The 14835-nt window shown below is 27.9% G+C and overlaps 2 protein-coding genes and 1 non-coding gene across 3 annotated transcripts in view; 2 read left to right on the top strand and 1 right to left on the bottom strand.

Moving 5' to 3' along the window:
- The window catches only part of LOC106758631 (serine carboxypeptidase-like 51), a 4379-nt gene extending 3381 nt beyond the window's left edge, over positions 1–998 (top strand). The window contains exons 12-13 of the mRNA XM_022780139.1: positions 27–56; positions 759–998. Of these exons, the coding sequence (XP_022635860.1) occupies positions 27–56; positions 759–827 (99 nt within the window). The 3' untranslated portion in view covers positions 828–998. The remainder of the gene's footprint in view (positions 1–26; positions 57–758) is intronic.
- Positions 999–7225: 6227 nt separating this feature from the next.
- Positions 7226–8624, bottom strand: LOC106759014 (protein SENSITIVE TO PROTON RHIZOTOXICITY 2). The gene has a single exon (XM_014642027.2). The coding sequence runs from the start codon at positions 8552–8554 to the stop codon at positions 7346–7348; it is 1209 nt and encodes a 402-aa protein (XP_014497513.1). The 5' UTR covers positions 8555–8624; the 3' UTR covers positions 7226–7345.
- A 2802-nt stretch (positions 8625–11426) lies between these two features.
- On the top strand, positions 11427–11499 carry TRNAV-UAC. Its single transcript has one exon. It is a non-coding gene; the product is annotated as a tRNA-Val (tRNA).
- The last annotated feature ends 3336 nt before the right edge of the window (positions 11500–14835 follow it).

The following is a 14835-nucleotide window of genomic DNA, read 5'->3' as shown; positions in this document are numbered from 1 at the left end:
TGGACTCTAATTTTGGTGTGAGGTGAACTCAGTTGAAGTTTTCTGATATTTTTATGGTACTGATTCTTTGTTAAAATCTTCAAAATACAGTGATATTGATATCTTAATTTTTTTTTAAAAATATTTTAAACCATTAAAATAATATACATTAGTGTATTTTGAAGTATAAGAAAATGACAGTACCAAACTGCAATAAAGAATCTAAATTCAGAGTGAACCTTCACATTTTAAGATTTACTTATTATATAATTAAAAAAAATAAAGTGAGTAATTTTAGTAGTTAATAACATAACAATACTGGATATTTTAACATATTTTTATTATTTATTTATATATAATAATAAATGCTGATTTTTTTAATCTATGATCATGAGTGCTCATCTTAGATATAAGAAGTCTATTTTACTTTAATAATTTATTATTTACATTTATAATTGGAAAAATAAACTAGTTGTGTGTGTGAGAGAGACACTAAGGAATATACTCTTTATGGTTCATCAAGAAAATTAAGTAAGCATCTATGTATTGGTTAAACTTAATAATTTTTATATTTTCTTTTTAAAAACTGTAACTATAAAGTATGATATAAATTATTTTTTTATTAATATATCTTACTAAAAACCTGCATAATGGTATATATGTATACTGACATATATTTATACAAAAATAAAAAAGTAGTTGAGGAAATAAGTAGAAAGATAAAAGAAAATAAAATAGTATGAAATTATAATGTTTTATTTGGTTGGTGACTGCTACAGGTACCTGTTGATCAACCCTGTGTAGCACTAGACATGGTGGGTGCAATTACACAATCACCAGCTGCTTGAACATGCAGAAACGTATTATTATTATTATGCACCCTATGGAATAAATAAACTTTCTATATTATTAAGCAAACAATCTCTTGTAGTGGTGATGAACAAATAAAAAAGATGTTAAAAATAAATGGGATAGAAATTGTTTGTTTGAAAATAAAAAAAATTTATTATTATTTTTAATGTTGATATATTTCTATTATTAACATTTTTTAATTTATTATTTTTATTAGTAGTATATATTTGTATTTGCTTTAATTGATTTTACAAATTCATTTTATTTAAACAATTTATTTTTCTCTTTCTCTCTTACATTTCTTTAATTCCTAACGAGACTTGATCTGATAGTTGTTTAAAGATAATAGATTAAGACATTTTAAAAGATTTCTTTAAGTGAAACGTTGATACTAGTTTATTGAAAAATATTATCGCTGACTCTAACCTTAATCTTCTGTGTGTGGTAATAGAATTTTTTAAGGTGTAATAAAACTCTCGTAGATAGAGCCTATGTAGTTTTAAAGAATTAAGGTTAATTAGTGATATTTTAATTTGTCTTGTCCATACCATCAACATCACATGACAATACACTTTGATGATGATATCAACAATTATAAGATTAGTAAACAAAAATAGATTATCTTGAACATATAAATATATAAATTTAAAAATAATAATTATAATAATAAAATATTTAAAATAATTTAAAAGTAATAGAGGATAAGAAAAAAAACACCAAGAAATGTTTAAATATATATCTCTCATCTGCTCACTAATAAAAGGGTTAAATATGTTTTTAGTCTCTACTTGGGAGTGATTTTGGTTTTAGTCTATTTTCAAATTATAGTACAATTTAGTCCTTCAACTTTGCAAAACTCTGGTTTTAGTCTTTTTTATCAATTTTTTTAAATTTTATTTGTTGTTTCAAACGCGTTTCTCAGTAACATTGAAGCAAAAATGTGTTAAACAGTGTAAACAATCCAAATGCTATAATGAAACGTGCTTGAAACAACAAATAAAGTTAAAAAAAATTGGTAAAAATAACTAAAACCAGAGTTTTGTAGAGTTTAAGGACTAAATTATACCATAGTTTGAAAATGGACTAAAACCAAAATCGCCCCAAAGTATAGGGACTAAAAACATATTTAACTCCTAATAAAATGATAATTGCAAAAGAAACAAACAAAACACAATAGAACACTAAAAGAAATAACAGAATAAATTAATATGCAAAATGAGTTTTTATAAAACAAATATAGGAATATCATAATACATCACCCATTCATAAAACAATCATATCACATATAAAGACTTATTTTAGACTCAATTTTTCAAATAAAGCATTGGTGTGAAATTTCAACAGATCTTATTCTTGTGGTAGTGGAACAACTCACCCACCTATGCCATTATACACAAGATTAGTCTGTCACCATTTTTGGCCAAGGTAAAGGCCTTATACTAGGACTTTTTGTACCTCTCACCACATATATTATCTTACTGTACCTGAGTTTGAATGATTATTAGAGCACAAGATAATTCCAATTTCTAGACTCTCACATTAATGTGTACACTAATGAAATGCCACCATAGAATCTCCCTAAGAGATCCATGGAATCATGCCAAACACATATACAATATCCTCATTACAATATCATACATGAATAAACACCATGAACATACATAAACTATTAAGATATTCAAATATTTTATTAGTAAATATTAAGTAGTTAAATATTTTATTAGTAAATATTAGGTAATTAAATATTATGTTGGCTATAATTTGGGCATTATTATAATTTGTGCAGATTTGTGCACTTGTCATTCCTATAATAGATGAGAAATTATAGGACCCTTGTATGTATATATATGTTATTCTACTCTTTGAAATAATACATCAAAGTTATTCTTTAAACCTTTTTATATAAACTACATTGTATTATATCTCAAATAGCCTAAGAAGAAGAGAATTTCAAACATATACATTAGCGCTTAGATGTAGCATTCATTGTAATACTTCTCACAAAGGGTGATGCTCAACGCCAGTCCTGGCACTCAACATCATTCTTCTCGCAACAAGTTATGTTCAATGATACTTTTTGGCATTCAACACTTTTGATCCAACACAAGGATAACACTCAATAGTGTCCTACTACCGCTCAACGCCAAAACATTTGCAATATTAGGCACTTAGCGGTACACAATTGGTGCTCAGTGACCTGTAGTTAAAATGCTTCCAGACATGTACAATGAACATTGCTCACGCTAGCCTCCCACCGCTCAACGCTATATCAGATATTAAAAATTTAATTTTTGTGATTTGGGGAAAATGGAACCTATTGAATTGATCAAATTGGTATTCTCTTATTAGTACTTTGGTAAAAGAAACTTTTAATATTAAGATACATACCAACTTGCTCAATTGGTTAGATCTTACGTTCTCCAGATCAACACAAACTTAACCAAGACAAACATCCAAAACAAACCAAATTGAACATACCAAACTTCGTACAACTAAATTATGCAAATAACAAATTCAAGGTATCTATAACTTAAAAAACAATGCAATTAGCTTTTTTTTACTTGAAAGACAAATGAATTTGCTTTAAAGAATCTCAAATCCTTTCAAACTCACAGGATGTCCTATCTACATCTAGGAACACCTTAAACAATATCAAGACATATCATTAGAATCACTAATCAGTAAAGACTTATAGATTACTAAAAAGGCACATGTAAATGAAAAAAAGAATCACATGTAACAGAAAAAGAAAAAAAAAGTTGAAACTCAACTTACACAGGTGAAGAAACTAATTGGTCCAATTTGAAGAATTTGCTACAAAGATCAATATTACGATCTTAGTTCTTTAATTAAATGACTAGAAAAGAAGAACACTTAAAGAAAAATTAAAGACCTCTAAAAAAATATTTCTAAAAAAATTATATTTTAAAATAATAAAACTCGTTTATAACAAAATTATTTATTTATATTAAAACATTATAATATTAATAACATATTTTTTTTAAAAAATAATTAAACATAAAAGATATATGGGAGGATTAGAAGACAAGAAAACGAACAAAAAGAAAAGTACAACAAAAATTAGCGATTATTTTGATAACTTTTGTTATTTAAGATTTCATATTAATTTTTAAATATGTTATCCCTTTCTGAAGAGAATCATTTATGTTTGTACATTTCTATCAATTTGGCTGAACAAAAAATTTTGAAGTGACCAATCCATTTCTTTTTGTTCATGAAAAATGAATAGAAAACACGAAGCAACAACTTAATAATGACTCATCAACTACAAGTACAACAAAATAAACAAGGTTGATTAGTTACATAATGTTGCATTTCAAGTTTGCTTATTTATGGATGGATACAATTTGATAGAGTTAGACAAATACAATATTGTATATTAATCCTATGTTCTTCTTAATTATAATATGAAATGGTAGGTTTTAGAATTACATTTCATTTAAGTAATATTATTTTGATCCTTTATATTTATTAGTATAAGACACGCCATGATTAAAAATAATTATTTATGTTGGATGGATTTTGCTTCTTTTAATATACTCAATATTTGTGTAATGTTTAATTACTAATTTGAGATTTTAAAACTAATTTTCAATTTAGGACTTAATTACACTTATAATAAGGATATGATTTGAATTATAAAAATCTCTTTGTTGTAATTAATAATTTAAAAGGATTATTATTATTTATTCTTTTCATGATCCTGTTTTAACTTTGAAATAATCAGAAATTAATTAATAAGTAAATTATAAATAACTTTTTATTAAAATTAGTTACTTTTTCTAAAGAATAAATCATTATAAAAAATCATTTTTTTAAATTAGTATACACCGAACTAACTGATGATTAAAAAATTTGTAATTCTCCATTAGTTTTAAGTTTAATTCCATAAAATTGGATTATAAAATAAAATTTATATTTATTTATATATTATAAATTGATTTTATCTTTAATTAATGTATGATTTTTAACGATATGAGTTTAAATACAGAAAGAAAAAGAGAAAGACAAAGTAAATGATGTTTGTTAATTACATCATTTATAATAATAATAAAGAATCTCTAATACTTTCTTTAACATATAATGTGTATTATCTGTGAGCAAGATAAGCTTAGTAAGATTAGCACACCATGAAGAGAGATAAATAATTAATTTATATGAAATGTTTTTATTGGAATTTTATCATATACGAAATATTTTATAAAACTAAAAAAACATATAGACTAAATTTAAAAGGTCTAGACATAATTTCTTACAAAGAGAATACAAATTTCAGCTGTCCCAATCATATTTTCTTAACGGGAAGAGAATAGAAAGAAATAAAAATAACGAAATGGTAAGAGTAAAAGTAAAATAGAATATATATATATATATATATATATATATATATATATATATATATATATATATATATGCTCAATTCTAGCATAGGAAACTTATATATATAATTAATGTGAGGGGTGAAAAAGAAGTCCGATAATTACAACTTTAAGTCTTAAAAACTAAACTGATGGCAATGACATCTAATGAACAAACTATTAGTTTATATGTGATATGTTATACAGTTGATGTACGTATTCAACAACATATTATTAATTAGAAGGGTTAAATATGTTTTTAGTTTCTATACTTTGGGGTGATTTTAGTTTTAGTTCATTTTTAAACTAAGGTACAATTTAGTTTTTCAACTTTAGAAAACTCTGATTTTAGTCTTTTTTATCAAATTTTTTTAACTTTATTTGTTGTTTCAAGCACGTTTCATTATAACATTTGGATTGTTTATACTATTTGACACATTTTTGCTTCAATGTTAACTGAGAAACGCGTTTGAAACAACAAATAAAATTAAAAAAATTTGATAAAAAAGACTAAAACCAGAATTTTCTAAAGTTGAAGAACTAAATTGTATCTTAATTTGAAAATGAACTAAAACCAAAATCGCTCCAAAATATAGGGACTAAAAATATATTTAACCCTAATTAGAATGATCGATAATGTTCACTATACAATGTTAGACACCACAAAGGAATTCCGACAACTGATATTGTTCTAAGTCTGTTTTCTCCTTTAATAAGTATATTACTTCGCTCAAAATAATCTAACATATACATCAAAAGCTAGTCCTTTATATTATCCTCGCAGTAAAATATATATATTTTTTTCAAATGCTGAATCCTTAAATTAGTACTAATATTATTTTTATCGTAACAATTAATATATGACGTACCATATACACTAATTAATATGACACTTCTTTTTTTAATTGCACATTTTGTTTTGGAAGTCCTAGACTATGCATACTTACTTTGTAATTGGATTTGATTTTAAAAATAAAAAAAGAATTTGTTTATATTTTCAAAATTTAATACAATTTACTATTCAAATTTAAAAATAAATTATTATAGTTCTTTTAATTTAACTATTTTAAAATCAATATTTTAATATGTCAAAAAGATTTTGAACTAATGTTTGAATTATTTACATAATTTAATATCTTCTAATTCAAATTTCAACTCAAAATGTTATTTAATAAATAGATAAAAATTAACATGGTTTAGTTAAAATGATTGTATATATTTATTTTTAAAGTTTAGAAAATAAAATATATTAAAATTTGATATATAAATGAATTTCAATTTTACATCCGTATTTAAAAACAAAAAATATATTTAACTTCAAAATTTTAAAGGTAAAGAACATCTATTTACTCTCTTTTAATAGATGTTATAACAGATTAATATGAGTAAAATAAGAATAATTATTGGAAAGATTAAACAATAATAATATATGAGTCTAATTCATTCAATATATTAACATCACTTCTAACTTATAAGATAATAAATTTAAAGATTTTTCATCTTATAAAATATTAAACTTCCTTCTTTCCAAGGATAAAAGTTAAACTCACTTCATTTTAGAAAAAAAAAAAAAAACATGACATTACGGATAATTTAAGGAAATACTACTAAGGTAAAAGACAAGGTACACTCACCATTCTAAGATATTCTCGTATCTCCAAGCGATCCAAAATCTATGCATCAAAGTTTCTATATATATACACATAGATATAGCATGTGATTTTAATTCATCACCACAGACAAAAAAGGTGACAAGGAAATTAATCAAAGAGAAAACAGTCTGTGAAATTTATAAAAATTATTAAGAGATGAATTTTAAGCCTAATTCAATCTCATAAAATCAGTTTGTAAGATGAGATTTGTACCCAATTATATACTATAAATTGGTCTTATCTCTAGTCGACGTGAGACTTCTAACAAAAATAAAATAAAATCAAACCTTTGTAAATTATGCATCTTATTATTGATTGGAAAACTAAACAAGAAAAGTTTTATAAAAATTAAAAAAGCACGAGTTAATTAACTTAGAAAGAAAGTTAAATTTATTGTACATTGTTTTATCTTAGAAAAGTTTATTTAAACATGTTATGAAGCTCTTGATATGAAGATCATCTTGAGGTAGCATCAATCTGCATTTACAATGTGTGGTGGTCCAATTTCCCAGAGTATGAGGAGAGAGCAACATTGTTGGTAGCTGGTTGGTGTCCGAGGAACAAAGAAACATGGCCCATGAGTTTGTCTTTCCTAGAAAAGGAAGTGCCACACGAGCACTGCCACTTGAGATCCCCGCAGTGCTTCTCATGTGTCCTAAGATCAGAGAGCACAGAGAACTGTTTCTGGTTGCATCTCTTGCACACATACATTTTGGGGCAATGGCTTCTCTTGTAATGATTCTTAGCACAAATCATCGACTTCAATGGCTGGAACTTGGCGTGCTTTTGGTTCCACCTACACCCTTCTTCAGGACAAGAATATCTCTTTGCCTTCACACCCATCAAAACCTCTTCCAACTTCCCCTTATTCTTAATTGGGTTGCTCAATGCAGCATTCGTCTTGTACTCGTCCCCATGAGCCCTCATGTGCATCCTCAAATTCGCATCACGCTTGAACCCTTTCCCACAAATTTGGCAATAGTGCGTGTACTTAGCCAACAAATCCGCAGCATCCAATTCAATTATATCACTATGACTATACCCTTCTTCGTTAAGTTCGTGTTCTTCCCTTGGAGCTCCACCTCTACTAATAATCATCTTGTTTTCACCAATTACAACGCCTGGATCATCTTCCTTAGTCTTACTAATATTGCTATTGCTATTATCGTCCTTATTGTTGTTATAGCTTTCACTAAACCAGTCCAGTGCCTCTGACTCAGTGCTAGAAAATAAACAACCCTGATGATGGTCACTGATATCTATGGCTATGTTACCAAGCAGACTTGTATTTGTGGGAAAATTTGAGTGAGGCAATAACTTGTTGGGCTGGTGCAATTTGTGGGTGCATGTAGTGGTGTTATTATTAGTAGTACCTGGAGGGGTTGTGAGAGCCATCTGTTGGCAGGCGAACATCATTGATGAGGCAGTGACTAGGATTTCTTGGATTGTGGAGTTCATGCTGGATATGGCCATGGAAGTTGACTCGGGCAGGGTTTGATTTGGGGAGAGAATAACACCTACTAGGGTCTGCACCTCACTCACCTTGTCCTTGAGAATAGAGAGATTGAAGAGGAGGGTACTGGAATGTGAAACTGAGCCAGATTCCACAGAGGGTGACACCAAATCTTCATGCTCAGGGAACATCTCAAGCCCTTGATGATTTTGGAAGCTAGATGTGACCCTTGAAATCATTGTTTGATCAATTACCTTGTTATATTAACTCTAACAAAGATTGGTTTGTTGATATAAATATTGAAAGCATAATGTTTTAGAAGCAAGAGATAATAAGATATATATTATGTGTGATGGTAATAGGAGAGAGAGAAGTCAACTGAGAAGTTCTTCCCCACTTACGACCTCCCTTGCATGAACCCTATATGAGGGTGGGGTCATTGTTCATTCGAAATTGAAAAGAAATTGCAAGTGACAGACACACACCAATGGGGTATAACTTTATTGGACTTCCCGGCAATACGTTTATTAACATGTTGATCATTTTTTATAATATTATATACTTTGCTTAGATCTATAAACCCTATCATGCTTCTATCTGTCCTCACCCCTTCTTTTCGAACAAACAAGTAATAAATTCTTTGCAACATTTTTTCTCATTATAATAATAGTACTATGTGCTTTTGTTTATTGTCTTTCAAGTATTTGACCATCCAATGAAAAGGCAATTCACCAAGTGATGATACAAGATAAACCAGAGGAATCTGAGACAGATGAATGAGTCGAAATAACTCAGGCACTGTTAGACAGATAAAGTAAGAAAAGAATAATATATATGCTGAAATACATATATAAGGTGGATAGAAAATATATTTAATATTATTTTGTACTTGCAGACATTTGTTTGATTTTGGTTTAGGTTTATCTGGTCAACCTATTCCAAAATTTTGAAGTGTTCATATGGAGAATCTTGTTCAAAATTAAGACATGTAAAATAGCGTCATGCATGCTTGGAAAATGCAAGAAGCAAATGACCTAAACCGAAGCCATTGCTAAACAGTCAAAACTCATGCAGCCTTGCCATTAGCACTTTCTAATTATTCATATCAGTCCATGCCATCTTCGTTCCTCGTTAATATTACTATATAAAAGTAGATTTCTAGGTAAAATATATAACTTTAGCATTTCTGCATGCATGTATATATAGGGATTTTTTTTTTTTAAAAAATAAATTATTTCCAATTTTAATGAACAAATTAATTTTTTAAATGATTTTAAAATTCTCATTTTAAAAACTTGGTAAAAACGATTTTAGAAATTTTAATGGATTATAAGTGAAGGTGACAAAAGGGTAGATTTTGTCTTAGCCTTCATTCATCCGGTTAACAAGTAAATTTATTCCATTGATTTACTTTTATGAATGGTTAACGTAAACTACTTTTTAAATTCTATACATTCGCATTTAATCATAATTAATTAAATATTTTTCAGAATTAAATATATTTATATTTAATATTTTAAAAAACTTAACAATATCAACTTGAGATATCATCAACTCAAATTTCATCAAAGATATCATTGTATCGATTTTAATTGAAATAATCATTCTCTCACCCAATTTTTGTTGAGATTTTATGGACTCAATTTTAATCAAAACATCATTTATACTAAAAATTGTATAACCGATCCAAGGAAGGATCATGCTTTAGGAAAAGTATACTTCCAATCTTATTGAACTTTGAAAACACATAGTAATTAATAATGTATTGTTGGAAATCCAAGTGTGAATTTAAGTCTTACATTGGATAGAAAAATGAGAAAAAAAATAGAGCACTGTATATGAAAGATTCATTAACTTATTATTTTAAGGTTTTGGTTAAAGAGTGATATCGATCCTTTATATGGTTAGACTCATATCTTATTTGTTTGTGTCTTCTAGGTGAACTCCCTCCTCAGTAAATTCAACATGTACTTCGTTGAAAGGATATTTACATTGCAAGTGTTTGTGCCTTATCACATTATATATAAATATGTTAGTTGAAAGTTTTGATGGAAAAATTATCTATATATTATCATAGAAGCTTGCATTAATGATTTAGATATGAGATTTTTAATAAAAGTATGATGCATATACCTCATATTTCCTTTTTTTTTTGTTACAAAAAGTGACTTATTTATAAATTAAACAATGAAACAAAAACATGTTTCTTGGGACTTAAACAAGTTTTTGCCCCCACACAAAGCTTCAGCACGTCTAAAGTGGGCTTTGTTATTTATAACTCTCTTTTAAACTCCTTATTTTTTCTTTTCGCACCCTTCTCTCTTTCTCTTCTTCCACAGACTTCACTTCCTCTGCACCCTCCCTTCTCCCGTTAAATCCCTTTTATTTCTATTTTCTTCCACCCACTGTCCTTAACTTGTCTTTTATTTCAAAGAAAATAACTTCCCCAGTATAAAAATATACAACAAAAAAGAAATCCTTTTATAAATAAAAAATACTTTCAACAAAAAATAAGAAGAACATGAGAAATTTAGGATAGAAATTCTGAATAAAATCCATCTAGTTAAATATTTTCAAATTATGTTATCCATAATTATAATCTAAATTTTGAATAGTTCAAAACATATTCTTAATTTGCATGATGCATAAATTTTTCGAGATATGTAATTCAAAACTTAGTTTTAAATTAAATATAAAAGTGTTATGCTACGGCAATTTGGTATTTTTATTATATGGATAGTAGCATATGGTTGAGGTTGGAGAAAAAATGTGTCCAAAGTTAAAAGCAAAATGATACTATGATGTAGACTATGTTGCTACTTTATTTAACTCCCAATACACATGAAAACAAGTAATGTTTTTCTCTTTAGGCTAATATCAATGGTTTTCTTCAAGAAAAAAAAAACGACTTAACAAGAAAGGTACTTATAATCAAATGAAAATATTTCCCAGAAAATAATACATATATTTGGATAAAAATTACGAGCATATTTTTGTTTATTATTATTATATTAAAGAATCGTTTTAAAATTATATCATTTTTCACTATTTTAAGGGTTTGTTATTTGATTAAAGGATATATTAATTCCAAGAATTGACTTAGCAAAAGTTGTTGCTGTGGTGTAGTGGTTATCACGTCAGTCTTACACACTGAAGGTCCCCAGTTCGATCCTGGGCAGCAACATCTCCTTTTTTATTATGCTTAATAATGTAATTATTTCTTTCACGCAAAAAAGAAAAAAAAAACGAAAATAAATTTAAAATATTTCGAAGAATATAAAATAAGTCAAATAATTTTACGTGGTCTATAAAAATATAAATTACAAGGACTATAAATATCTGAATCTCTACTTTTATTTCTCATCAATGTCGTGTAATTGAAAGCCACGTAGAATAATCTCTAACGTTTGACAATATCTATTTGTTTTATATTGACATTATAAGTTAATAATTTTAATTCAATTAATCAGAATAAGAGAGAAAAGAAACAGAAAGAAGATTTTGGAAAACATAGAAATAAAAATGAGAACAAAATGTAGTGCAGCTTCACAACAATCATCTCAAAGGTTTCAGTTTTCTTGATCCTTCGTTTAACTCAAACATACACTCAACAAAATTTGTTTATATATATATTTATTGACTCAGAATGTACATTTTATAATTTTTAAGAAATTTTAATAAATAAAAAAGTATTTAAAAAATTATATATATTTGTATTATTTTTCTACTACCACACATGCACGTGTCTTTGATTTTTAATACCCCCAGATTCTAAAACAATGTTAAAATATCTACTCTTAGGTTGTTTGAGAGTGTGAAGAATTTGCAGCCATGGAAATTAAGCCAACTAAACCCAAACCAGTGAGGTAGATCTTAGGTAGCCACATACCACACCAAAGTAAGAACTACCACTAAATTAATCTAAAAAAGGAAGACTTAAATCCACATTTATTGTTACCGAATACAATTAGTAATAATAAACTATAAAGATGATGGTTTGGTTCTGATAATTTCTACCTAATCATGTTGGATCAATACTATAATTTATGATTAAGTAAGAGAAGCTAATAGAAATTTGTTCAACACCAATAACACAAATAGAAGTGAAGGGTGCCCGATTTTTTGGTGATGGGCTAGTCTAGTAGGGACAATAAGGACACAGAAAACCGTAACTCATGCATTTCAAGTTTTTTGTTTCTATCCCTACAAAGAGTGAACCGATTATACTACCATATACATACCTAGAAGCAAAAACCATATCAATTTCAAATTACTCCATTCTTCACTTTTCTTGACTATTTCCTACACAATTCACATAATTCCAAACTATTCAATCACAGCTATTCAACTCCTGAGATCACAAAGATTGGAAAATTCTTGTTCACGTAAAATGTTGGAAATACAATTACGAGTCTAAATCGATGAAAATATTAAATATTACATAAGAAAAAATTCTTTAGTTATACCTTATGATCGATCGGTCTTTCATTGATCGTCTGCTCAACATTTTTAAAAGTATAACGAAAAATCATGTCAATTCTAAGTTTCTGCAAACCAAACGACTTCATGTTAGGTCGATCGATAATTCTATTGTTAAGCACCATCATCACAAATCCAATATATTTAAAGTAAGAATATGTAAAATACATTTATTAACTTTTGGACCGTGATTAGGTTAATACTAATTAAAAACCCATTTTTAAACCTATAAAAGTAAGGTAGGGAAATAAATAATTGTATTTATTACGAGAATTCAAGATTTTACTATGATAACCAAGAATAGTCAATCAACTTCAGTGACATAGTGTCTTTAACATATATCTATCTGCTTAACTTAGAAACTGGAGAGAACAACTAAAGACCACTGTAACGGAGACTTAACATTGAAAAGATTAATGAAAAAGTGTGAAAGAACAGTTTTTGACTCTACATTCAAAATATTAATAATTGTTTTAAAGTTTTGCGTTAAAAAGTAGTATACATTTTTACTGAACCCATGAATTACTATATTAATTACTATAACGTGAAATTCAAAGGGATAAAGGGCAATGCTCTAAATTTACGCAAGTGAAAACTTTCAATGTGTTTGTAAGAACACATGTCATTTATGTGGTGTGGTGTGGGTGTGTTGTATTATCCAAAAGGAAAAATTGTGTGAAAATGATGTCATACAAAATTACAAAATAGCGTGGAAATACATAAACTGATTAAAATAATAGAACTTAATATACTCGTTGCTCCTTCTTTTTCTTCTTTTTTTTTTCACAGAAAAGGACATGGACATCTCATGATACCATTGTCTGGCCGTGACTGGAAACTGAGGAATGGTGAGACCAAAACATATAGCTTATGTTGTGGTTGATCTTACATTTGTTTATGTTTTTTGAATTGAAAAATAAAGTGTATAAAAGATTATATTGCGCGTCCACATATTATGGCGAAGTTGATGAGAAGTTAGTGATTGAAGCAGGAATTAGGATGGACCTAATTAACAAAAGAAGCAAAGCAATGATTTATTATTATAAATAATAAGAATTAGAGAAAGGAGAATATAAATATAAATAAATAAAAAATGTAATGGAAAGAAGTTCCCAACCTACATGTGCTAATGTCAATGAGTGATCACTTACTTCTCTTTTTTCTGATTTCTTATGCATTCAGACACCTCACGCAACGTATGTGTCCACATGCTTCGCTTACCAGCATTCACCAAAACGTGCACATAACTAACTTTAGATAAGTGGACACTGTAAGTGACTTCAAAACTCTTCCATCTCTCTTTCTTTCTTTCTCACCCTATAATACGTGTCGACATTTATGCCCTTCTCTCACCCTAAAAACATTAATGTTGTTATTTTTCATGGAAGAGAAAAAATAACAATGTTGTCATTTCTTTCTCTCTCATGTCCTTTTCTCATCTCCCTTCTGTGAACTGCATAAATAATAATAACCCTCTACTTTGTAACTACAAACTAGAAAGACAGATAGAGAGTATGGCTGATGGGTCCAAACACTGGACCACACTCTACTATACCTCCTAATCAAACGTTTCTTTGTGGTCTCAGACTCACCAGTATCTTTCTTGGGAGCATCAACTTTTGTATGGGCGGAACTTCCATGACATAATCACACCACAAACCACCCAACTTGTATTTATTTATTTTTTTTCTCATAAAAATATCAAATTTACCAAGAACTAAACGGTTGGTAAAATGGGTTAGTGAGACATTGTTATTTGAATTTGGTAATCAGCCCTTAACAGGAGAAATCTATAGAGTAAGTTAAGAGAAGTGAGAAAGACAGACAGAGACTGTTTAAGTATTATTGAAGTGATAAAAAGGGAAACAGAGGAAGCCTATCCCATCCATGACTTTTGGTTGTGGATATGGCCATGCCAATCCATTCATCTTCTGCTCTTCTTATATATATATATATATGATTCATTAGTAAGAAACATCCAAACTATAATAACATACATTAAAATTAATAAAGAGAAAGGGAAAATGAACAAGATGCTCTA

This window comes from Vigna radiata, chromosome 4, assembly GCF_000741045.1.
Source record: "Vigna radiata var. radiata cultivar VC1973A chromosome 4, Vradiata_ver6, whole genome shotgun sequence".
Classification (NCBI taxonomy): domain Eukaryota; kingdom Viridiplantae; phylum Streptophyta; class Magnoliopsida; order Fabales; family Fabaceae; genus Vigna; species Vigna radiata.
This window is presented reverse-complemented; position numbering and strand designations above follow the sequence as displayed.

Bases quoted from the DNA above. Each gene is read 5' to 3' on its own strand.
- LOC106759014 (XM_014642027.2), bottom strand. From the start codon at position 8,554: ATGATTTCAAGGGTCACATCTAGCTTCCAAAATCATCAAGGGCTTGAG.